Source organism: Perognathus longimembris, chromosome 3 (genome assembly GCF_023159225.1).
Source record: "Perognathus longimembris pacificus isolate PPM17 chromosome 3, ASM2315922v1, whole genome shotgun sequence".
Taxonomy (NCBI): Eukaryota; Metazoa; Chordata; class Mammalia; order Rodentia; family Heteromyidae; genus Perognathus; species Perognathus longimembris.
Window position 1 is genome coordinate 59,229,978 of NC_063163.1, and position 24,656 is coordinate 59,254,633.

General features: G+C 42.5%; 1 protein-coding gene across 1 annotated transcript in view; it reads right to left on the reverse strand.

Annotated features, from left to right (window-relative positions):
• Positions 1-24,656, reverse strand: part of LOC125347616 (phosphatidylinositol 3,4,5-trisphosphate 3-phosphatase TPTE2-like) — a 144,566-nt gene that overhangs the window by 60,149 nt on the left and 59,761 nt on the right. The window contains exons 6-7 of the mRNA XM_048340610.1: positions 3,358-3,411; positions 1,722-1,778 (exon numbers count right to left, since the gene is read on the reverse strand). Of these exons, the coding sequence (XP_048196567.1) occupies positions 1,722-1,778; positions 3,358-3,411 (111 nt within the window). The remainder of the gene's footprint in view (positions 1-1,721; positions 1,779-3,357; positions 3,412-24,656) is intronic.

A 24,656-nucleotide genomic window follows, 5' to 3' on the forward strand; every position in this document is an offset into this window, starting at 1 on the left:
CTTCTTTGTGCTGAATGCTAGCACTCTATCTCTTGACCCAGAGTGCTACTTCTGGCTTTTTCTATATATGGGGTGCTGAGGAATCAAACACAAGACTTCATGTATACAAAGCAAGCGCTCTACCAGCCCAAACATGTCATCTTCTATCTGAAAAACATATATTTTTCCAGATGTTCATATGTTAAGTCATAAACCAACTGTGGAAAATTGGAAAAAAAATTGAATTCCTCAATGTGTCTTACTTTTGTAAAGAAACAGAACTACAAAAAGAAAGGAGACTTTAGAAAGTGTAAGAAGACATGAAAGTTAACTCACAGGCACTTGATTAAGGATCAGAGAAGATTGATAAACCAATAAGGAAGTTTAAACTTACTTGAAGCAAATGAAAACAAAACGATGATATTGGAAAACACATTCATGTGTTAGCTCAAGTTCATATTCAGAATTGTAAGACACAGAGTAGTGACAGGGTGGGAGGTCTTTGGATTGGTTACAGAGTTTCTTGTGTAGTCCAATCTAAAGAAATAATGCCTAAAATTTTACACAGCAAACTAAGAAACGGATGTTGGAAAGTTAATAAATGCATCACCTTTTTTCATTAGCTGGGACTGGAGTTTGGTGATAGGGAATCTTACAAGTTGGCCTCATAGTCAAATGCTCTACAACAAGAGCCAAGGCCCAAGTCATTTTGCACCGTAGATATCTATCCAAGAAATAATCACCCAAGCGCCAGGCAGGGAGGAATACAGATGTAATCTCCTATGACAGGCTTAGTGGTTGAGATAAGGGACACAATGAATTGTTTCCAATGGGATTGCTCCAAATAACAATGGCTTCAACGGGCCTAGGTGATAAATGGATCACAAAGCCACATTGGCAACAACTTACCCAAGAATTAAGAATAAAATGACCTAATAAATATATCTAACCTGATGTATGCTAATGTTCTCTTCTTGTTTAAGGTGAGTTCACTACACAGAAACTCAAAAGTTATACACCACCTAAGTTTCCACATTGCAGGTACTCTAAAGCTAGAACTGTCTGTCCTGCCTCTCACAAAGGGACATGGAATAGTAGGATGGTAGCAGGACTTCATGCGTGCTAGGTAAGCACTCTATGGCTAGGTCACATTCCCAGCTTGTATGTAAGATTTAGGAATAATAAGACATAAAACGTCTACCTACCCTGAGGTCAAACAATGACCTCTTCTTGTTTAATTTCAATTCATTTCACAGGAACTCAAGAGTTACATGCCATCTACTTTTCCGCGTTGCAGGTGCGCTCTATTCCCTCCTGTCTGTCCTGCCTCTCACATAGGGACAAGGAATAGCAGGATGGAAGCAGGACTTCCCATTCAATGTAATTATGGGCCCTTCAGGGTGGCAGTGTTCAGAAGAAGGAAGGTTCGACTCAGGATTGATTAGCTTCTTTCTCCTGGGCTCTACAGTCTGCTGGGCCTACCATTTGGTTTCAGAAAGGCATTCCCAGCTCCCTTGGCTCACTGTGAGTAGCTGAAAGGCACTATGATTACCTAAGGGTTTCAGTGATACTACTTGACTTCACAGCAGACCACATGCATGTGTCTTTTCACTTGCTCTGTTATTTTCTACTAGGTTTCACAATCGTTCGTGACTACATGCAGATACTGAGAGGCAGTACTGTGGACTCTGAAGAGTCAGCGTACTCCAAAATGATATATGGCTCAGATGAAATCAACTCACCCATCGATACTGTCTTCTTTGAACTCAACGACAACGGCTTGTAATCCGCAGTCGTCTCTGTGGACATATCAAAATCACACAACAAATTAAGTGGGAAAATGTGGGAAGAAACCACACATTTTTTAATGCTACTAGGAAAGGAAACTTGGGCCTTGTGTATGTTACATGAGTACTCTGCCAAGTGAAGTACATCTCGAGCTCTTCGCTCCTGGCCACCCCTCTCTCCAGTACGGAGTTCTCAACTCAGAAACATGTACCTGCTACACTTCTGCCCACGGTTAGGTGATCCTTCATGCCTAGGCTTGCCTGTTCAATGACCCTTCCTCTTCAGCCTTCACCCTAACTTTGGATGGATGTGCACGCCTTTCTTCGTTCATATGTGTAATTCCATCGACAGAATTTGCCAAGACCCAAGGACAGCAATAGGAAGCCATCCAGCATAGAAGTTTCTGCAGAGGTCGATCTCCACTTAATCAGCAAAATGATACACTGCAAGTGTGCTTCAAGCAGCAGAGCCTCAGTCATAAGCACAAAAGCAGAATATTCCTGAAGTCCTGAGTTGAAGCCAGAGATTCAGAGCACTTCACTGTTCCCACACACACGTATACTCTCTCGCACTCTCTAATCCTTTCTCTGTCTCTCTCTGTCTCTGTCTCTCTCTGTGTCTGTATGTCTCTCTCTCCTGCTCCATAGCTTTCTAAGAATCCCATCCCCATCCTCCTATCCAGTGCTTTCTTTTTCTTGCTTTTTTGTTGTCTGTAGTTTGAGCCTGAGAGTTTTATAACTCCTGAATTTCTGTATTTTTTCTTAGATCAGGTAACATGTTGGAGATATCATCTTAGGAAAACCAGGTTTCATACACCAGAGGAGAGAAAGGAAGAGAGAAAAGGTAGTAGGGAGAGAGAGAAAGAAAGACTGAGACCTCATACAGAAGCTCCTCTACCTTCGTTTTACTTGTTTAATTATTTACTTACCTACCTATCTACTTATCTTTTTGATTCCTGGGCCTTGAAATCAAGACCTGGGTACGGTCTCTGAGCTGCTTCTGCTCAAACATAATAGTCTACCACTTGCACCACACTGCCAATACTCCCACTGGAGCAATGGCCCAAGTCATTGTGTGCCTTAGGTATTGTTCCATGATCTGATTCCCTATGCTCCTGGCAGGATGGGGGTGGGTGTTAATTTTGCTGTGAGCTCCTATCAGGCTCACTGCGTGAGAGAAGAGTCTCAATAACTTTTTTCCTAGCTGGCTACTCAATGATTTTACCTCCCATTTCCATTCACCAAACAGTGACTGTCAAAGACATGTGTCACAGGCTTCCCCTTCCTCATACATATTTCTTTGATTTCCTCAGCCATATTGGTGTTCCAACACAGGATCTTTCACTTTGTGACAGGTGCTGCATTGGACACGCCACCAGTCCATTCATGGTATTTGTGTTTCTTTGTGTCCAATGTTCAGCTCCAGACATGTGAATGTGCATCTGCATGTGTCCATGTGTCCGTACATCTACACAGACAGACAGACAGACAGACATACATATACATAGACACATGTGGCCATATCATTAGCAGAACCTCCTATCTATACACCTATCTGTCCTTCAATTTAATGGATTTATCTGTATCTTACCTTTCAGACATATTGTCATCATTATGTGCTGGACAAACCTCATGTTCACATGTTCTATAAGAACAAAAAAAATACAGATGTAGTCAGATGCCTCACTAGTTTGTACACTTCATATTCTGAGTCAAATCATTTTGCAGGAAATACATGGGTGGACTATGGGTTTTTCCCTCTAACTTTGGTTCTCCTCTCACCCTTGATTTGGAATAAGGGCCACATTAGAGTTTCAGATAGTTAAAAATATATACTTGGTGATATAATACAATTTAGTGATACAGTATTGGTGGTACATTACAATTCTCCCATTTGGTCCAAACCGTTAGAGTCTTACAAACAGGAAACCGAATTAATTCAGAAGGATCTCAAACTCCTAAGAATAATGACTCCAGAATTCATATTGTTTATGACCTGTTCCTCCCAAACCCAATTCCGTCTAAAGACAGAAGTATCTCACACATCTGTCAGTGACAAGTTAAATGCAGTTAGAAAGAGACTGAAATTCCAAAACTTCCCGAGGATGAGTTTACAAATTACAACCTCTTTTCCCTTTCTCTCCTTGGTTCACCCTGCCCACTTCCAACCATGTGCCCTACACACTGAGCTATGGCCAACTCAAGTGTTTGTGTGTTGAAATTTCCATGTAAATATGTTCATGTATATGTGTGGATGTACACACTCATGCTTATGATCAGATACATAGGGTCACATACAATTCTACATTTTCTAGACATGACTCTACAGCTTACAAATGTAGGACCCTGACCCCCATGTAAATCAGTGACTTGCAAGGTTGCATATCACATTTCTGTATGCTGAATTGTATATTTGGTAACACACTTACTCTGTATAATAACATGTTTACCTACTCTACCTGTCTGCTCAGGTGTTGACAATGAAACTATAAAAACAAGAGCATCAGGGTTCTGTCACCCTATTTTTCTTCCCCCAATTCAATTGTATTGCCTGAGTACACATCCCTTCTATACTATTTAAGTTCTTCATCCTTGAGTCCCTCCATCAACACCTAAATTTCACCGTCCTAAGAGGCTTCATGCTCTAACACAAGGACAAAGACCCAGAGACCTGCAGGAGGGCCTCTGGACAATGTGTGCTGGGTTTGGGCTGTCTGCTGTCAATATGGACAAGAATGCATAGATATTGTTCATAAATATAACTTTTGGGGGTCCAATAACTACCTTCCCTGAATCTGGTATTAAGTAATCTTTGAATATTCGTTTGTGTAGACCTAATTCAAGTCTGACATCTTTTACTAGAAGTGAGTTTTCGTGTGGCAGTAATGAAAACAATCAAATTTTGCAAAGAAGAAAACGATGAGTGCATATTTAAGGAGCTACCATCTTGATACCAATGTGTAGTCTATTTTCTCGAGTTTCATTACAATGTAGAGGGACACATCTTCCTTCCTACTCTTCAGGAATTCCTCAGTAAGTCCTCAGACTAATTTCTTACCCCCAGCCATTTCTCAGCTATCTTCCCACCCGTTGGATAAAATGGAACAGTGGAAAATTGGACGCAGGGGTTCCATCCACAGTGATGATGAGTGGGAACTTGGAGAACCAGCCAACCTGGTGCTCTAGGTTCCTCTAGTCTCTGCCAACCTCTACCGGTTCCTTGGTCTTTGAAAATTCTTTTGAGTTTTGCTCTTCCAGGATTCTTTTGTCCCCACATGCAATCTACCAAATCTCATACCAAGGCATTCTGAATGAAATACCCTTTAGATTTTGCTGATACTTACACAGTGTCTCCAACACAACAGGGACATGTAACATTCCCTTCATGACATATTTTGTTTGATCCATAGAAACAAACTTAGAACGTTTCCTACAGATACTATGTTGAGAACAGGTAGAAAGTAGGCTAATGGCATTTTCTAGTGCTTGATATCTCGCCACGAACCTCGCAAATCTCAGTGTCCACATTTCTTTACTTGTATAGGTATGTTCACTACCCATACATGCATGGAAACTGAAAAGAGGCTTTTGGGAAAAATGAAAGTTTTACACCTGCAAAAGATGATTTTTATGCAAGATGGTATTTGTAGTTTTGTAAGTCCTGGGCAAGAACTCAGGGCCTGGGCACTGTCCCTGAGCTTCTTTTGCTCAAGGCTAGCACTCTACCACTTGAGCCACAACACCGTTTCTGGCTTTTTCTGTTTATGTGGTACTGAGGAATCAAACCCTGGGCTTCATGCGTGCTAGGTAAGCACTCTATCGCTAGGTCACATTCCCCGCCTTTTATGCAAGATTTAAGAATAATAAAGACCTAAAACGTCTACCTAACCTGAGGTCAAACAATGACCTCTTCTTGTTTAAGTTCAACTCACTTCACAGGAACTCAAGAGTTACATGCCATCTACTTTTCCGCGTTGCAGGTGCGCTCTATTCCCTCCTGTCTGTCCTGCCTCTCACATAGGGACAAGGAATAGCAGGATGGAAGCAGGACTTCCCATTCAATGTGATTGTGGGCCCTTCAGGGTGGCAGTGTTCAAAAGAAGGAAGGTTCGACTCAGGATTGATTAGCTTCTTTCGCCTGGGCTCTACAGTCTGCTGGGCCTACCATTTGGTTTCAGAAAGGCCTTCCCAGGTCCCTTGGCTCATTGGGAGTAGCTGAAAGGCACTGTGATAAGCTAAGGATTTCAGTGATACTACTTGACTTCACAGCAGACCACGTGCAAGTGTCTTTTCACTTGCTCTGTTATTTTCTACTAGGTTTCACAACCGTTCGTGACTACATGCAGATACTGAGAGGCAGTACTGTGGACTCTGAAGAGTCATCATACTCCAAAATGATAGATGGCTCAGATGAAATCAACTCACCCATCGATACTGTCTTCTTTGGACTCAACGACAACGGCTTGTAATCCGCAGTCGTCTCTGTGGACATATCAAAATCACACAACAAATTAAGTGGGACAATGGGGGAAGAAACCACACATGTTTTAATGCTACTAGGAAAGGAAACTAGGGCCTCGTGTATGCTACACGAGGACTCTGCCAAGTGAAGTACATCTCGAGCTCTTCGCTCCTAGCCACCCCTCTCTCCAGTATGGAGTTCTCAACTCAGAGCCATGTACCTGCTACACTTCTGCCCATGGTTAGGTGATTCTTTATGCCTAGGCTTGCCAGTTCAATGACCCTTCCTCTTCAGCCTTCACCCTAACTTTGGATGGATGTGCACGCCTTTCTTCGTTCATATGTGTAATTCCATCGACAGAATTTGCCAAGACCCAAGGACAGCAATAGGAAGCCATCCAGCATAGAAGTTTCTGCAGAGGTCGATCTCCAATTAATCAGCAAAATGATACACTGCAAGTGTGCTTCAAGAAGCAGAGCCTCAGTCATAAGCACAAAAGCATAATATTCCTGAAGTCCTGAATTGAAGCCAGAGATTCAGAGCACTTCACTGTTCCCACACACACGTATTCTCTCTCTCACTCTCTAATCCTTTCTCTGTCTCTCTGTGTCTCTGTCTCTCTCTCTGTGTCTATATTTCTCTCTCTCTTGCTCCATGGCTCTCTCTGTCAATGTCCAATCTCTTTCATTTGAATTTTGATTTCATTAATGAACCCAGTGTTTATGAATATGGGCATTAAGGAGCATGCTTAATGCTATAGATTCATTGGCTTTCTGAATATCGATGCTGCCCGTAACGAAGCCATACACAGAAACCTTAGAACCACAGTTCCAAAGAGATGGCATTAAGTACACAATGAAAATATTATGCATACATTGATGTCCAAGCCCTAGAGAGGATATATACATCAAAGAACTGAACATACCCAGGAATATGGAAAAGAGGTATAGAAGAGATTTGTTACACCCTTCAAAGTGAAACAAACATGTAGCTAATGTAATATGAGACTTCTCTTTCTAGACCTGTGCAAAAACTGTTACAGCAGGAACCAAAGCATGGGGTTAGTTGTCATTCCAAGGAGCACACCTAATTATAGTAGGATCCTAAAAAGGCAAACAAACATATAAACAGAAACACCTAGCAGGTCTCTGTTGATGACCTGGATTCATTGGCCATTAAATCAGTACAAGAGGTTCATGAAAATATGAAGGAAGAAGCCTAGGCATGGGGTGAGTAGGCCCTGAACCCTCCCATGAGGTGAGGCGACCCAGTGTTCCATGCCCATCGCCAAGGAAAAGAACAAGGCAAAAAGCAAATTGGCTGATTCCTTACAAGCAGGGTTTCTCCCTTCAGACAGAGGTTGCATTTTCTAGGCTTCTCTTCCCTTCTAGAATGTAAGGCAGAGGCAGGTAGACAGTTTAGGATGAAATGAGGCATGGGAAAGTACCATCAGGAATTCAGAGACAACACAACCCACACATTCCGCAGGAATGAATGGCTCCAATGAAGGCAATGACACATCATGCCTATTTTCTCCTTTTTTCTCTCCTCCTACCAAAACTGTTGACACACACACACACACACACACACACACACACACACACAGAGACACACCCAGGGAATAGGTGCTGGTGGAAAACTGAGTCACTTCCACGTGATGTGTACAGCAGAATAAAACACATTGAGATTCCTTCTCCAAGGAGCCAAAGCTCTTTATGCCATCTCCAGTGAGTCAGCCTCAGTGGCCGCGTTTGAGTGGAGACCTCAACTAAAACTTACTTCCTCTGCTTTGTGCTTTTATCCTTCCTCTTTAATTTCCCTTTTTAAGATGCCCATCCCCATCCCTATCCCCCATCCACTGCTTTCTTTTTCTTGCTTTTTCGTTCTCTGTAGTTTGAGCCTGAGAGTTGTATAACTCCTGAATTTCTGTATTTTTCTTAAGTCAGGTAATATGGTGAGGATATCATCTTAGGAAAACCCGGTTTCTTACACCAGAGGAGAGAAAGGAAGGGAGAAAAGATAGGAGAGGGAGAAAGAGAGAGAGAGAGAGAGAGAGAGAGAGAGAGAGAGAGAGAGAGAGAGAGAGAGAGAGGAAGACCTAGAGCCCATACACAAGCTCCTCTGCCTTGTTTAATTATTTACTTATCTACCTAACTACTTATCTTTTCGATTCCTGGGCCTGGAAATCAAGACCTGGGCACGGTCCCTGAGCTGCTTCTGCTCAAACATAATAGTCTACCACTTGCACCACACTGCCAATTCTCCAACTGGAGCAATGGCCTAAGGCATTGTGTGCCTTACGTATTGTTCCATGATCTGATTGCCTGTGCTCCTGGCAGTATAGGGGGGGGGGTGGTTAATATTGTTGTGGGCTAGCATCAGGCTCACTGGGTAAGAGAAAGGTCTCAATAACTTATTTCCTAAGCTGGCTACTCAATGATTTTACCTCCAATTTCCATTCACCAAAGAGCGATTGTCAAAGACATGTGTCACAGGCTACCCCTTCCTGATACATATTTCTTTGATTTCCTCAGCCATATTGGTGTTCCAACACAGGATCTTTCACTTTCAGACATGTGTTACACTGCACATGCCACCAGTCCATTCATGGTATTTGTGTTTCTTTGTGTCCAGTGTTTAGCTCCCGGCATGTGAATGTACATCTGGATGTGTCCATGTGTCTGTACATACATACAGGCACGTGTGTGTGTGTGTGTGTGTGTGTGTGTGTGTGTGGCCATATCATTAGCAGAATCTGCTAGCTATACACCTGTATGTCCATATATTTTACAGCTTTTTCTGTTTCTTACCTTTCAGATACGTTGTCATCATTTGGTGCTGAACAATCCTCATCTTTACATGTTCTATAGGAACAAAAAACACAGATGTAGTCAGATGCCTCACTTCTTTGTAAACTTCATCTTCTGAGTCAAATCATTTTGCAGGTAATTCACGGGTGGACTATGCGTTTTTCCCTCTAACTTTGGTTCTCTTCTCCCCCTTGATTTGGAATAAGGGCCACATTGCAGTTTCAGATAGCTAAAGAAATATACTTGGTGATAAAATACAATTCGGTGATACAGTATTGGAGGTACATTACAATTCTCCCCTTTGGTCCAGTCCGTTCGAGTCTTACAAAAAGCATAATTCAGAAGGTTCTCAGGCTCCTAAGAATAATGACTCCAGAATGCATAGTGCTTACGACCTGTTCTTTTTTACCCATTTCCTTCTAAGAAAGAAGTCATCCACAGATCTGTCCGTGACAAGTTAAATGCAGTTAGAAAGAGACTGAAATTCCAAAACTTCCCGAGGATGAGTTTACAAATTACAACCTCTTTTCCCTTTCTCTCCTTGGTTCACCCTGCCCACTTCCAACCATGTGCCCTACACACTGAGCTATGGCCAACTCAAGTGTTTGTGTGTTGAAATTTCCATGTAAATATGTTCATGTATATGTGTGGATGTACACACTCATGCTTATGATCAGATACATAGGGTCACATACAATTCTACATTTTCTAGACATGACTCTACAGCTTACAAATGTAGGACCCTGACCCCCATGTAAATCAGTGACTTGCAAGGTTGCATATCACATTTCTGTATGCTGAATTGTATATTTGGTAACACACTTACTCTGTATAATAACATGTTTACCTACTCTACCTGTCTGCTCAGGTGTTGACAATGAAACTATAAAAACAAGAGCATCAGGGTTCTGTCACCCTATTTTTCTTCCCCCAATTCAATTGTATTGCCTGAGTACACATCCCTTCTATACTATTTAAGTTCTTCATCCTTGAGTCCCTCCATCAACACCTAAATTTCACCATCCTAAGAGGCTTCATGCTCTAACACAAGGACAAAGACCCAGAGACCTGCAGGAGGGCCTCTGGACAATGTGTGCTGGGTTTGGGCTGTCTGCTGTCAATATGGACAAGAATGCATAGATATTGTTCATAAATATAACTTTTGGGGGTCCAATAACTACCTTCCCTGAATCTGGTATTAAGTAATCTTTGAATATTCGTTTGTGTAGACCTAATTCAAGTCTGACATCTTTTACTAGAAGTGAGTTTTCGTGTGGCAGTAATGAAAACATTCAAATTTTGCAAAGAAGAAAACGATGAGTGCATATTTAAGGAGCTACCATCTTGATACCAATGTGTAGTCTATTTTCTCGAGTTTCATTACAATGTAGAGGGACACATCTTCCTTCCTACTCTTCAGGAATTCCTCAGTAAGTCCTCAGACTAATTTCTTACCCCCAGCCATTTCTCAGCTATCTTCCCACCCGTTGGATAAAATGGAACAGTGGAAAATTGGACGCAGGGGTTCCATCCACAGTGATGATGAGTGGGAACTTGGAGAACCAGCCACACCTGGTGCTCTAGGTTCCTCTAGTCTCTGCCAACCTCTACCGGTTCCTTGGTCTTTGAAAATTCTTTTGAGTTTTGCTCTTCCAGGATTCTTTTGTCCCCACATGCAATCTACCAAATCTCATACCAAGGCATTCTGAATGAAATACCCTTTAGATTTTGCTGATACTTACACAGTGTCTCCAACACAACAGGGACATGTAACATTCCCTTCATGACATATTTTGTTTGATCCATAGAAACAAACTTAGAACGTTTCCTACAGATACTATGTTGAGAACAGGTAGAAACTAGGCTAATGGCATTTTCTAGTGCTTGATATCTCGCCACGAACCTCGCAAATCTCAGTGTCCACATTTCTTTACTTGTATAGGTATGTTCACTACCCATACATGCATGGAAACTGAAAAGAGGCTTTTGGGAAAAATGAAAGTTTTACACCTGCAAAAGATGATTTTTATGCAAGATGGTATTTGTAGTTTTGTAAGTCCTGGGCAAGAACTCAGGGCCTGGGCACTGTCCCTGAGCTTCTTTTGCTCAAGGCTAGCACTCTACCACTTGAGCCACAACACCGTTTCTGGCTTTTTCTGTTTATGTGGTACTGAGGAATCAAACCCTGGGCTTCATGCGTGCTAGGTAAGCACTCTATCGCTAGGTCACATTCCCCGCCTTTTATGCAAGATTTAAGAATAATAAAGACCTAAAACGTCTACCTAACCTGAGGTCAAACAATGACCTCTTCTTGTTTAAGTTCAACTCACTTCACAGGAACTCAAGAGTTACATGCCATCTACTTTTCCGCGTTGCAGGTGCGCTCTATTCCCTCCTGTCTGTCCTGCCTCTCACATAGGGACAAGGAATAGCAGGATGGAAGCAGGACTTCCCATTCAATGTGATTGTGGGCCCTTCAGGGTGGCAGTGTTCAAAAGAAGGAAGGTTCGACTCAGGATTGATTAGCTTCTTTCGCCTGGGCTCTACAGTCTGCTGGGCCTACCATTTGGTTTCAGAAAGGCCTTCCCAGGTCCCTTGGCTCATTGGGAGTAGCTGAAAGGCACTGTGATAAGCTAAGGATTTCAGTGATACTACTTGACTTCACAGCAGACCACGTGCAAGTGTCTTTTCACTTGCTCTGTTATTTTCTACTAGGTTTCACAACCGTTCGTGACTACATGCAGATACTGAGAGGCAGTACTGTGGACTCTGAAGAGTCATCATACTCCAAAATGATAGATGGCTCAGATGAAATCAACTCACCCATCGATACTGTCTTCTTTGGACTCAACGACAACGGCTTGTAATCCGCAGTCGTCTCTGTGGACATATCAAAATCACACAACAAATTAAGTGGGACAATGGGGGAAGAAACCACACATGTTTTAATGCTACTAGGAAAGGAAACTAGGGCCTCGTGTATGCTACACGAGGACTCTGCCAAGTGAAGTACATCTCGAGCTCTTCGCTCCTAGCCACCCCTCTCTCCAGTATGGAGTTCTCAACTCAGAGCCATGTACCTGCTACACTTCTGCCCATGGTTAGGTGATTCTTTATGCCTAGGCTTGCCAGTTCAATGACCCTTCCTCTTCAGCCTTCACCCTAACTTTGGATGGATGTGCACGCCTTTCTTCGTTCATATGTGTAATTCCATCGACAGAATTTGCCAAGACCCAAGGACAGCAATAGGAAGCCATCCAGCATAGAAGTTTCTGCAGAGGTCGATCTCCAATTAATCAGCAAAATGATACACTGCAAGTGTGCTTCAAGAAGCAGAGCCTCAGTCATAAGCACAAAAGCATAATATTCCTGAAGTCCTGAATTGAAGCCAGAGATTCAGAGCACTTCACTGTTCCCACACACACGTATTCTCTCTCTCACTCTCTAATCCTTTCTCTGTCTCTCTGTGTCTCTGTCTCTCTCTCTGTGTCTATATTTCTCTCTCTCTTGCTCCATGGCTCTCTCTGTCAATGTCCAATCTCTTTCATTTGAATTTTGATTTCATTAATGAACCCAGTGTTTATGAATATGGGCATTAAGGAGCATGGCTTAATGCTATAGATTCATTGGCTTTCTGAATATCGATGCTGCCCGTAACGAAGCCATACACAGAAACCTTAGAACCACAGTTCCAAAGAGATGGCATTAAGTACACAATGAAAATATTATGCATACATTGATGTCCAAGCCCTAGAGAGGATATATACATCAAAGAACTGAACATACCCAGGAATATGGAAAAGAGGTATAGAAGAGATTTGTTACACCCTTCAAAGTGAAACAAACATGTAGCTAATGTAATATGAGACTTCTCTTTCTAGACCTGTGCAAAAACTGTTACAGCAGGAACCAAAGCATGGGGTTAGTTGTCATTCCAAGGAGCACACCTAATTATAGTAGGATCCTAAAAAGGCAAACAAACATATAAACAGAAACACCTAGCAGGTCTCTGTTGATGACCTGGATTCATTGGCCATTAAATCAGTACAAGAGGTTCATGAAAATATGAAGGAAGAAGCCTAGGCATGGGGTGAGTAGGCCCTGAACCCTCCCATGAGGTGAGGCGACCCAGTGTTCCATGCCCATCGCCAAGGAAAAGAACAAGGCAAAAAGCAAATTGGCTGATTCCTTACAAGCAGGGTTTCTCCCTTCAGACAGAGGTTGCATTTTCTAGGCTTCTCTTCCCTTCTAGAATGTAAGGCAGAGGCAGGTAGACAGTTTAGGATGAAATGAGGCATGGGAAAGTACCATCAGGAATTCAGAGACAACACAACCCACACATTCCGCAGGAATGAATGGCTCCAATGAAGGCAATGACACATCATGCCTATTTTCTCCTTTTTTCTCTCCTCCTACCAAAACTGTTGACACACACACACACACACACACACACAGAGACACACCCAGGGAATAGGTGCTGGTGGAAAACTGAGTCACTTCCACGTGATGTGTACAGCAGAATAAAACACATTGAGATTCCTTCTCCAAGGAGCCAAAGCTCTTTATGCCATCTCCAGTGAGTCAGCCTCAGTGGCCGCGTTTGAGTGGAGACCTCAACTAAAACTTACTTCCTCTGCTTTGTGCTTTTATCCTTCCTCTTTAATTTCCCTTTTTAAGATGCCCATCCCCATCCCTATCCCCCATCCACTGCTTTCTTTTTTTTGCTTTTTCGTTCTCTGTAGTTTGAGCCTGAGAGTTGTATAACTCCTGAATTTCTGTATTTTTCTTAAGTCAGGTAATATGGTGAGGATATCATCTTAGGAAAACCCGGTTTCTTACACCAGAGGAGAGAAAGGAAGGGAGAAAAGATAGGAGAGAGAGAGAGAGAGAGAGAGAGAGAGAGAGAGAGAGAGAGAGAGAGGAAGACCTAGAGCCCATACACAAGCTCCTCTGCCTTGTTTAATTATTTACTTATCTACCTAACTACTTATCTTTTCGATTCCTGGGCCTGGAAATCAAGACCTGGGCACGGTCCCTGAGCTGCTTCTGCTCAAACATAATAGTCTACCACTTGCACCACACTGCCAATTCTCCAACTGGAGCAATGGCCTAAGGCATTGTGTGCCTTACGTATTGTTCCATGATCTGATTGCCTGTGCTCCTGGCAGTATAGAGGGGGGGGTGGTTAATATTGTTGTGGGCTAGCATCAGGCTCACTGGGTAAGAGAAAGGTCTCAATAACTTATTTCCTAAGCTGGCTACTCAATGATTTTACCTCCAATTTCCATTCACCAAAGAGCGATTGTCAAAGACATGTGTCACAGGCTACCCCTTCCTGATACATATTTCTTTGATTTCCTCAGCCATATTGGTGTTCCAACACAGGATCTTTCACTTTCAGACATGTGTTACACTGCACATGCCACCAGTCCATTCATGGTATTTGTGTTTCTTTGTGTCCAGTGTTTAGCTCCCGGCATGTGAATGTACATCTGGATGTGTCCATGTGTCTGTACATACATACAGGCACGTGTGTGTGTGTGTGTGTGTATGTGTGTGTGTGGCCATATCATTAGCAGAATCTGCTAGCTATACACCTGTATGTCCATATATTTTACAGCTTTTTCTGTTTCTTACCTTTCAGATACGTTGTCATCATTTGGTGCTGAACAATCCTCATCTTTACATGTTCTATAGGAACAAAAAACACAGATGTAGTCAGATGCCTCACTTCTTTGTAAACTTCATCTTCTGAGTCAAATCATTTTGCAGGTAATTCACGGGTGGACTATGCGTTTTTCCCTCTAACTTTGGTTCTCTTCTCCCCCTTGATTTGGAATAAGGGCCACATTGCAGTTTCAGATAGCTAAAGAAATATACTTGGTGATAAAATACAATTCGGTGATACAGTATTGGAGGTACATTACAATTCTCCCCTTTGGTCCAGTCCGTTCGAGTCTTACAAAAAGCATAATTCAGAAGGTTCTCAGGCTCCTAAGAATAATGACTCCAGAATGCATAGTGCTTACGACCTGTTCTTTTTTACCCATTTCCTTCTAAGAAAGAAGTCATCCACAGATCTGTCCGTGACAAGTTAAATGCAGTTAGAAAGAGACTGAAATTCCAAAACTTCCCGAGGATGAGTTTACAAATTACAACCTCTTTTCCCTTTCTCTCCTTGGTTCACCCTGCCCACTTCCAACCATGTGCCCTACACACTGAGCTATGGCCAACTCAAGTGTTTGTGTGTTGAAATTTCCATGTAAATATGTTCATGTATATGTGTGGATGTACACACTCATGCTTATGATCAGATACATAGGGTCACATACAATTCTACATTTTCTAGACATGACTCTACAGCTTACAAATGTAGGACCCTGACCCCCATGTAAATCAGTGACTTGCAAGGTTGCATATCACATTTCTGTATGCTGAATTGTATATTTGGTAACACACTTACTCTGTATAATAACATGTTTACCTACTCTACCTGTCTGCTCAGGTGTTGACAATGAAACTATAAAAACAAGAGCATCAGGGTTCTGTCACCCTATTTTTCTTCCCCCAATTCAATTGTATTGCCTGAGTACACATCCCTTCTATACTATTTAAGTTCTTCATCCTTGAGTCCCTCCATCAACACCTAAATTTCACCATCCTAAGAGGCTTCATGCTCTAACACAAGGACAAAGACCCAGAGACCTGCAGGAGGGCCTCTGGACAATGTGTGCTGGGTTTGGGCTGTCTGCTGTCAATATGGACAAGAATGCATAGATATTGTTCATAAATATAACTTTTGGGGGTCCAATAACTACCTTCCCTGAATCTGGTATTAAGTAATCTTTGAATATTCGTTTGTGTAGACCTAATTCAAGTCTGACATCTTTTACTAGAAGTGAGTTTTCGTGTGGCAGTAATGAAAACATTCAAATTTTGCAAAGAAGAAAACGATGAGTGCATATTTAAGGAGCTACCATCTTGATACCAATGTGTAGTCTATTTTCTCGAGTTTCATTACAATGTAGAGGGACACATCTTCCTTCCTACTCTTCAGGAATTCCTCAGTAAGTCCTCAGACTAATTTCTTACCCCCAGCCATTTCTCAGCTATCTTCCCACCCGTTGGATAAAATGGAACAGTGGAAAATTGGACGTAGGGGTTCCATCCACAGTGATGATGAGTGGGAACTTGGAGAACCAGCCACACCTGGTGCTCTAGGTTCCTCTAGTCTCTGCCAACCTCTACCGGTTCCTTGGTCTTTGAAAATTCTTTTGAGTTTTGCTCTTCCAGGATTCTTTTGTCCCCACATGCAATCTACCAAATCTCATACCAAGGCATTCTGAATGAAATACCCTTTAGATTTTGCTGATACTTACACAGTGTCTCCAACACAACAGGGACATGTAACATTCCCTTCATGACATATTTTGTTTGATCCATAGAAACAAACTTAGAACGTTTCCTACAGATACTATGTTGAGAACAGGTAGAAACTAGGCTAATGGCATTTTCTAGTGCTTGATATCTCGCCACGAACCTCGCAAATCTCAGTGTCCACATTTCTTTACTTGTATAGGTATGTTCACTACCCATACATGCATGGAAACTGAAAAGAGGCTTTTGGGAAAAATGAAAGTTTTACACCTGCAAAAGATGATTTTTATGCAAGATGGTATTTGTAGTTTTGTAAGTCCTGGGCAAGAACTCAGGGCCTGGGCACTGTCCCTGAGCTTCTTTTGCTCAAGGCTAGCACTCTACCACTTGAGCCACAACACCGTTTCTGGCTTTTTCTGTTTATGTGGTACTGAGGAATCAAACCCTGGGCTTCATGCGTGCTAGGTAAGCACTCTATCGCTAGGTCACATTCCCCGCCTTTTATGCAAGATTTAAGAATAATAAAGACCTAAAACGTCTACCTAACCTGAGGTCAAACAATGACCTCTTCTTGTTTAAGTTCAACTCACTTCACAGGAACTCAAGAGTTACATGCCATCTACTTTTCCGCGTTGCAGGTGCGCTCTATTCCCTCCTGTCTGTCCTGCCTCTCACATAGGGACAAGGAATAGCAGGATGGAAGCAGGACTTCCCATTCAATGTGATTGTGGGCCCTTCAGGGTGGCAGTGTTCAAAAGAAGGAAGGTTCGACTCAGGATTGATTAGCTTCTTTCGCCTGGGCTCTACAGTCTGCTGGGCCTACCATTTGGTTTCAGAAAGGCCTTCCCAGGTCCCTTGGCTCATTGGGAGTAGCTGAAAGGCACTGTGATAAGCTAAGGATTTCAGTGATACTACTTGACTTCACAGCAGACCACGTGCAAGTGTCTTTTCACTTGCTCTGTTATTTTCTACTAGGTTTCACAACCGTTCGTGACTACATGCAGATACTGAGAGGCAGTACTGTGGACTCTGAAGAGTCATCATACTCCAAAATGATAGATGGCTCAGATGAAATCAACTCACCCATCGATACTGTCTTCTTTGGACTCAACGACAACGGCTTGTAATCCGCAGTCGTCTCTGTGGACATATCAAAATCACACAACAAATTAAGTGGGACAATGGGGGAAGAAACCACACATGTTTTAATGCTACTAGGAAAGGAAACTAGGGCCTCGTGTATGCTACACGAGGACTCTGCCAAGTGAAGTACATCTCGAGCTCTTCGCTCCTAGCCACCCCTCTCTCCAGTATGGAGTTCTCAACTCAGAGCCATGTACCTGCTACACTTCTGCCCATGGTTAGGTGATTCTTTATGCCTAGGCTTGCCAGTTCAATGACCCTTCCTCTTCAGCCTTCACCCTAACTTTGGATGGATGTGCACGCCTTTCTTCGTTCATATGTGTAATTCCATCGACAGAATTTGCCAAGACCCAAGGACAGCAATAGGAAGCCATCCAGCATAGAAGTTTCTGCAGAGGTCGATCTCCAATTAATCAGCAAAATGATACACTGCAAGTGTGCTTCAAGAAGCAGAGCCTCAGTCATAAGCACAAAAGCATAATATTCCTGAAGTCCTGAATTGAAGCCAGAGATTCAGAGCACTTCACTGTTCCCACACACACGTATTCTCTCTCTCACTCTCTAATCCTTTCTCTGTCTCTCTGTGTCTCTGTCTCTCTCTCTGTGTCTATATTTCTCTCTCTCTTGCTCCATGGCTCTCTCTGTCAATGTCCAATCTCTTTCATTTGAATTTTGATTTCATTAATGAACCCAGTGTTTATGAATATGGGCATTAAGGAGCATGGCTTAATGCTATAGATTCATTGGCTTTCTGAATATCGATGCTGCCCGTAACGAAGCCATACACAGAAACCTTAGAACCACAGTTCCAAAGAGATGGCATTAAGTACACAATGAAAATATTATGCATACATTGATGTCCAAGCCCTAGAGAGGATATATACATCAAAGAACTGAACATACCCAGGAATATGGAAAAGAGGTATAGAAGAGATTTGTTACACCCTTCAAAGTGAAACAAACATGTAGCTAATGTAATATGAGACTTCTCTTTCTAGACCTGTGCAAAAACTGTTACAGCAGGAACCAAAGCATGGGGTTAGTTGTCATTCCAAGGAGCACACCTAATTATAGTAGGATCCTAAAAAGGCAAACAAACATATAAACAGAAACACCTAGCAGGTCTCTGTTGATGACCTGGATTCATTGGCCATTAAATCAGTACAAGAGGTTCATGAAAATATGAAGGAAGAAGCCTAGGCATGGGGTGAGTAGGCCCTGAACCCTCCCATGAGGTGAGGCGACCCAGTGTTCCATGCCCATCGCCAAGGAAAAGAACAAGGCAAAAAGCAAATTGGCTGATTCCTTACAAGCAGGGTTTCTCCCTTCAGACAGAGGTTGCATTTTCTAGGCTTCTCTTCCCTTCTAGAATGTAAGGCAGAGGCAGGTAGACAGTTTAGGATGAAATGAGGCATGGGAAAGTACCATCAGGAATTCAGAGACAACACAACCCACGCATTCCGCAGGAATGAATGGCTCCAATGAAGGCAATGACACATCATGCCTATTTTCTCCTTTTTTCTCTCCTCCTACCAAAACTGTTGAACACACACACACACACACACACACACACACACACACACACACAGAGACACACCCAGGGAATAGGTGCTGGTGGAAAACTGAGTCACTTCCACGTGATGTGTACAGCAGAATAAAACACATTGAGATTCCTTCTCCAAGGAGCCAAAGCTCTTTATGCCATCTCCAGTGAGTCAGCCTCAGTGGCCGCGTTTGAGTGGAGACCTCAACTAAAACTTACTTCCTCTGCTTTGTGCTTTTATCCTTCCTCTTTAATTTCCCTTTTTAAGATGCCCATCCCCATCCCTATCCCCCATCCACTGCTTTCTTTTTCTTGCTTTTTCGTTCTCTGTAGTTTGAGCCTGAGAGTTGTATAACTCCTGAATTTCTGTATTTTTCTTAAGTCAGGTAATATGGTGAGGATATCATCTTAGGAAAACCCGGTTTCTTACACCAGAGGAGAGAAAGGAAGGGAGAAAAGATAGGAGAGGGAGAAAGAGAGAGAGAGAGAGAGAGAGAGAGAGAGAGAGAGAGAGAGAGAGAGAGAGAGAGGAAGACCTAGAGCCCATACACAAGCTCCTCTGCCTTGTTTAATTATTTACTTATCTACCTAACTACTTATCTTTTCGATTCCTGGGCCTGGAAATCAAGACCTGGGCACGGTCCCTGAGCTGCTTCTGCTCAAACATAATAGTCTACCACTTGCACCACACTGCCAATTCTCCAACTGGAGCAATGGCCTAAGGCATTGTGTGCCTTACGTATTGTTCCATGATCTGATTGCCTGTGCTCCTGGCAGTATAGAGGGGGGGGGTGGTTAATATTGTTGTGGGCTAGCATCAGGCTCACTGGGTAAGAGAAAGGTCTCAATAACTTATTTCCTAAGCTGGCTACTCAATGATTTTACCTCCAATTTCCATTCACCAAAGAGCGATTGTCAAAGACATGTGTCACAGGCTACCCCTTCCTGATACATATTTCTTTGATTTCCTCAGCCATATTGGTGTTCCAACACAGGATCTTTCACTTTCAGACATGTGTTACACTGCACATGCCACCAGTCCATTCATGGTATTTGTGTTTCTTTGTGTCCAGTGTTTAGCTCCCGGCATGTGAATGTACATCTGGATGTGTCCATGTGTCTGTACATACATACAGGCACGTGTGTGTGTGTGTGTGTGTGTGTATGTGTGTGTGTGGCCATATCATTAGCAGAATCTGCTAGCTATACACCTGTATGTCCATATATTTTACAGCTTTTTCTGTTTCTTACCTTTCAGATACGTTGTCATCATTTGGTGCTGAACAATCCTCATCTTTACATGTTCTATAGGAACAAAAAACACAGATGTAGTCAGATGCCTCACTTCTTTGTAAACTTCATCTTCTGAGTCAAATCATTTTGCAGGTAATTCACGGGTGGACTATGCGTTTTTCCCTCTAACTTTGGTTCTCTTCTCCCCATTGATTTGGAATAAGGGCCACATTGCAGTTTCAGATAGCTAAAGAAATATACTTGGTGATAAAATACAATTCGGTGATACAGTATTGGAGGTACATTACAATTCTCCCCTTTGGTCCAGTCCGTTCGAGTCTTACAAAAAGCATAATTCAGAAGGTTCTCAGGCTCCTAAGAATAATGACTCCAGAATGCATAGTGCTTACGACCTGTTCTTTTTTACCCATTTCCTTCTAAGAAAGAAGTCATCCACAGATCTGTCCGTGACAAGTTAAATGCAGTTAGAAAGAGACTGAAATTCCAAAACTTCCCGAGGATGAGTTTACAAATTACAACCTCTTTTCCCTTTCTCTCCTTGGTTCACCCTGCCCACTTCCAACCATGTGCCCTACACACTGAGCTATGGCCAACTCAAGTGTTTGTGTGTTGAAATTTCCATGTAAATATGTTCATGTATATGTGTGGATGTACACACTCATGCTTATGATCAGATACATAGGGTCACATACAATTCTACATTTTCTAGACATGACTCTACAGCTTACAAATGTAGGACCCTGACCCCCATGTAAATCAGTGACTTGCAAGGTTGCATATCACATTTCTGTATGCTGAATTGTATATTTGGTAACACACTTACTCTGTATAATAACATGTTTACCTACTCTACCTGTCTGCTCAGGTGTTGACAATGAAACTATAAAAACAAGAGCATCAGGGTTCTGTCACCCTATTTTTCTTCCCCCAATTCAATTGTATTGCCTGAGTACACATCCCTTCTATACTATTTAAGTTCTTCATCCTTGAGTCCCTCCATCAACACCTAAATTTCACCATCCTAAGAGGCTTCATGCTCTAACACAAGGACAAAGACCCAGAGACCTGCAGGAGGGCCTCTGGACAATGTGTGCTAGGTTTGGGCTGTCTGCTGTCAATATGGACAAGAATGCATAGATATTGTTCATAAATATAACTTTTGGGGGTCCAATAACTACCTTCCCTGAATCTGGTATTAAGTAATCTTTGAATATTCGTTTGTGTAGACCTAATTCAAGTCTGACATCTTTTACTAGAAGTGAGTTTTCGTGTGGCAGTAATGAAAACATTCAAATTTTGCAAAGAAGAAAACGATGAGTGCATATTTAAGGAGCTACCATCTTGATACCAATGTGTAGTCTATTTTCTCGAGTTTCATTACAATGTAGAGGGACACATCTTCCTTCCTACTCTTCAGGAATTCCTCAGTAAGTCCTCAGACTAATTTCTTACCCCCAGCCATTTCTCAGCTATCTTCCCACCCGTTGGATAAAATGGAACAGTGGAAAATTGGACGCAGGGGTTCCATCCACAGTGATGATGAGTGGGAACTTGGAGAACCAGCCACACCTGGTGCTCTAGGTTCCTCTAGTCTCTGCCAACCTCTACCGGTTCCTTGGTCTTTGAAAATTCTTTTGAGTTTTGCTCTTCCAGGATTCTTTTGTCCCCACATGCAATCTACCAAATCTCATACCAAGGCATTCTGAATGAAATACCCTTTAGATTTTGCTGATACTTACACAGTGTCTCCAACACAACAGGGACATGTAACATTCCCTTCATGACATATTTTGTTTGATCCATAGAAACAAACTTAGAACGTTTCCTACAGATACTATGTTGAGAACAGGTAGAAACTAGGCTAATGGCATTTTCTAGTGCTTGATATCTCGCCACGAACCTCGCAAATCTCAGTGTCCACATTTCTTTACTTGTATAGGTATGTTCACTACCCATACATGCATGGAAACTGAAAAGAGGCTTTTGGGAAAAATGAAAGTTTTACACCTGCAAAAGATGATTTTTATGCAAGATGGTATTTGTAGTTTTGTAAGTCCTGGGCAAGAACTCAGGGCCTGGGCACTGTCCCTGAGCTTCTTTTGCTCAAGGCTAGCACTCTACCACTTGAGCCACAACACCGTTTCTGGCTTTTTCTGTTTATGTGGTACTGAGGAATCAAACCCTGGGCTTCATGCGTGCTAGGTAAGCACTCTATCGCTAGGTCACATTCCCCGCCTTTTATGCAAGATTTAAGAATAATAAAGACCTAAAACGTCTACCTAACCTGAGGTCAAACAATGACCTCTTCTTGTTTAAGTTCAACTCACTTCACAGGAACTCAAGAGTTACATGCCATCTACTTTTCCGCGTTGCAGGTGCGCTCTATTCCCTCCTGTCTGTCCTGCCTCTCACATAGGGACAAGGAATAGCAGGATGGAAGCAGGACTTCCCATTCAATGTGATTGTGGGCCCTTCAGGGTGGCAGTGTTCAAAAGAAGGAAGGTTCGACTCAGGATTGATTAGCTTCTTTCGCCTGGGCTCTACAGTCTGCTGGGCCTACCATTTGGTTTCAGAAAGGCCTTCCCAGGTCCCTTGGCTCATTGGGAGTAGCTGAAAGGCACTGTGATAAGCTAAGGATTTCAGTGATACTACTTGACTTCACAGCAGACCACGTGCAAGTGTCTTTTCACTTGCTCTGTTATTTTCTACTAGGTTTCACAACCGTTCGTGACTACATGCAGATACTGAGAGGCAGTACTGTGGACTCTGAAGAGTCATCATACTCCAAAATGATAGATGGCTCAGATGAAATCAACTCACCCATCGATACTGTCTTCTTTGGACTCAACGACAACGGCTTGTAATCCGCAGTCGTCTCTGTGGACATATCAAAATCACACAACAAATTAAGTGGGACAATGGGGGAAGAAACCACACATGTTTTAATGCTACTAGGAAAGGAAACTAGGGCCTCGTGTATGCTACACGAGGACTCTGCCAAGTGAAGTACATCTCGAGCTCTTCGCTCCTAGCCACCCCTCTCTCCAGTATGGAGTTCTCAACTCAGAGCCATGTACCTGCTACACTTCTGCCCATGGTTAGGTGATTCTTTATGCCTAGGCTTGCCAGTTCAATGACCCTTCCTCTTCAGCCTTCACCCTAACTTTGGATGGATGTGCACGCCTTTCTTCGTTCATATGTGTAATTCCATCGACAGAATTTGCCAAGACCCAAGGACAGCAATAGGAAGCCATCCAGCATAGAAGTTTCTGCAGAGGTCGATCTCCAATTAATCAGCAAAATGATACACTGCAAGTGTGCTTCAAGAAGCAGAGCCTCAGTCATAAGCACAAAAGCATAATATTCCTGAAGTCCTGAATTGAAGCCAGAGATTCAGAGCACTTCACTGTTCCCACACACACGTATTCTCTCTCTCACTCTCTAATCCTTTCTCTGTCTCTCTGTGTCTCTGTCTCTCTCTCTGTGTCTATATTTCTCTCTCTCTTGCTCCATGGCTCTCTCTGTCAATGTCCAATCTCTTTCATTTGAATTTTGATTTCATTAATGAACCCAGTGTTTATGAATATGGGCATTAAGGAGCATGGCTTAATGCTATAGATTCATTGGCTTTCTGAATATCGATGCTGCCCGTAACGAAGCCATACACAGAAACCTTAGAACCACAGTTCCAAAGAGATGGCATTAAGTACACAATGAAAATATTATGCATACATTGATGTCCAAGCCCTAGAGAGGATATATACATCAAAGAACTGAACATACCCAGGAATATGGAAAAGAGGTATAGAAGAGATTTGTTACACCCTTCAAAGTGAAACAAACATGTAGCTAATGTAATATGAGACTTCTCTTTCTAGACCTGTGCAAAAACTGTTACAGCAGGAACCAAAGCATGGGGTTAGTTGTCATTCCAAGGAGCACACCTAATTATAGTAGGATCCTAAAAAGGCAAACAAACATATAAACAGAAACACCTAGCAGGTCTCTGTTGATGACCTGGATTCATTGGCCATTAAATCAGTACAAGAGGTTCATGAAAATATGAAGGAAGAAGCCTAGGCATGGGGTGAGTAGGCCCTGAACCCTCCCATGAGGTGAGGCGACCCAGTGTTCCATGCCCATCGCCAAGGAAAAGAACAAGGCAAAAAGCAAATTGGCTGATTCCTTACAAGCAGGGTTTCTCCCTTCAGACAGAGGTTGCATTTTCTAGGCTTCTCTTCCCTTCTAGAATGTAAGGCAGAGGCAGGTAGACAGTTTAGGATGAAATGAGGCATGGGAAA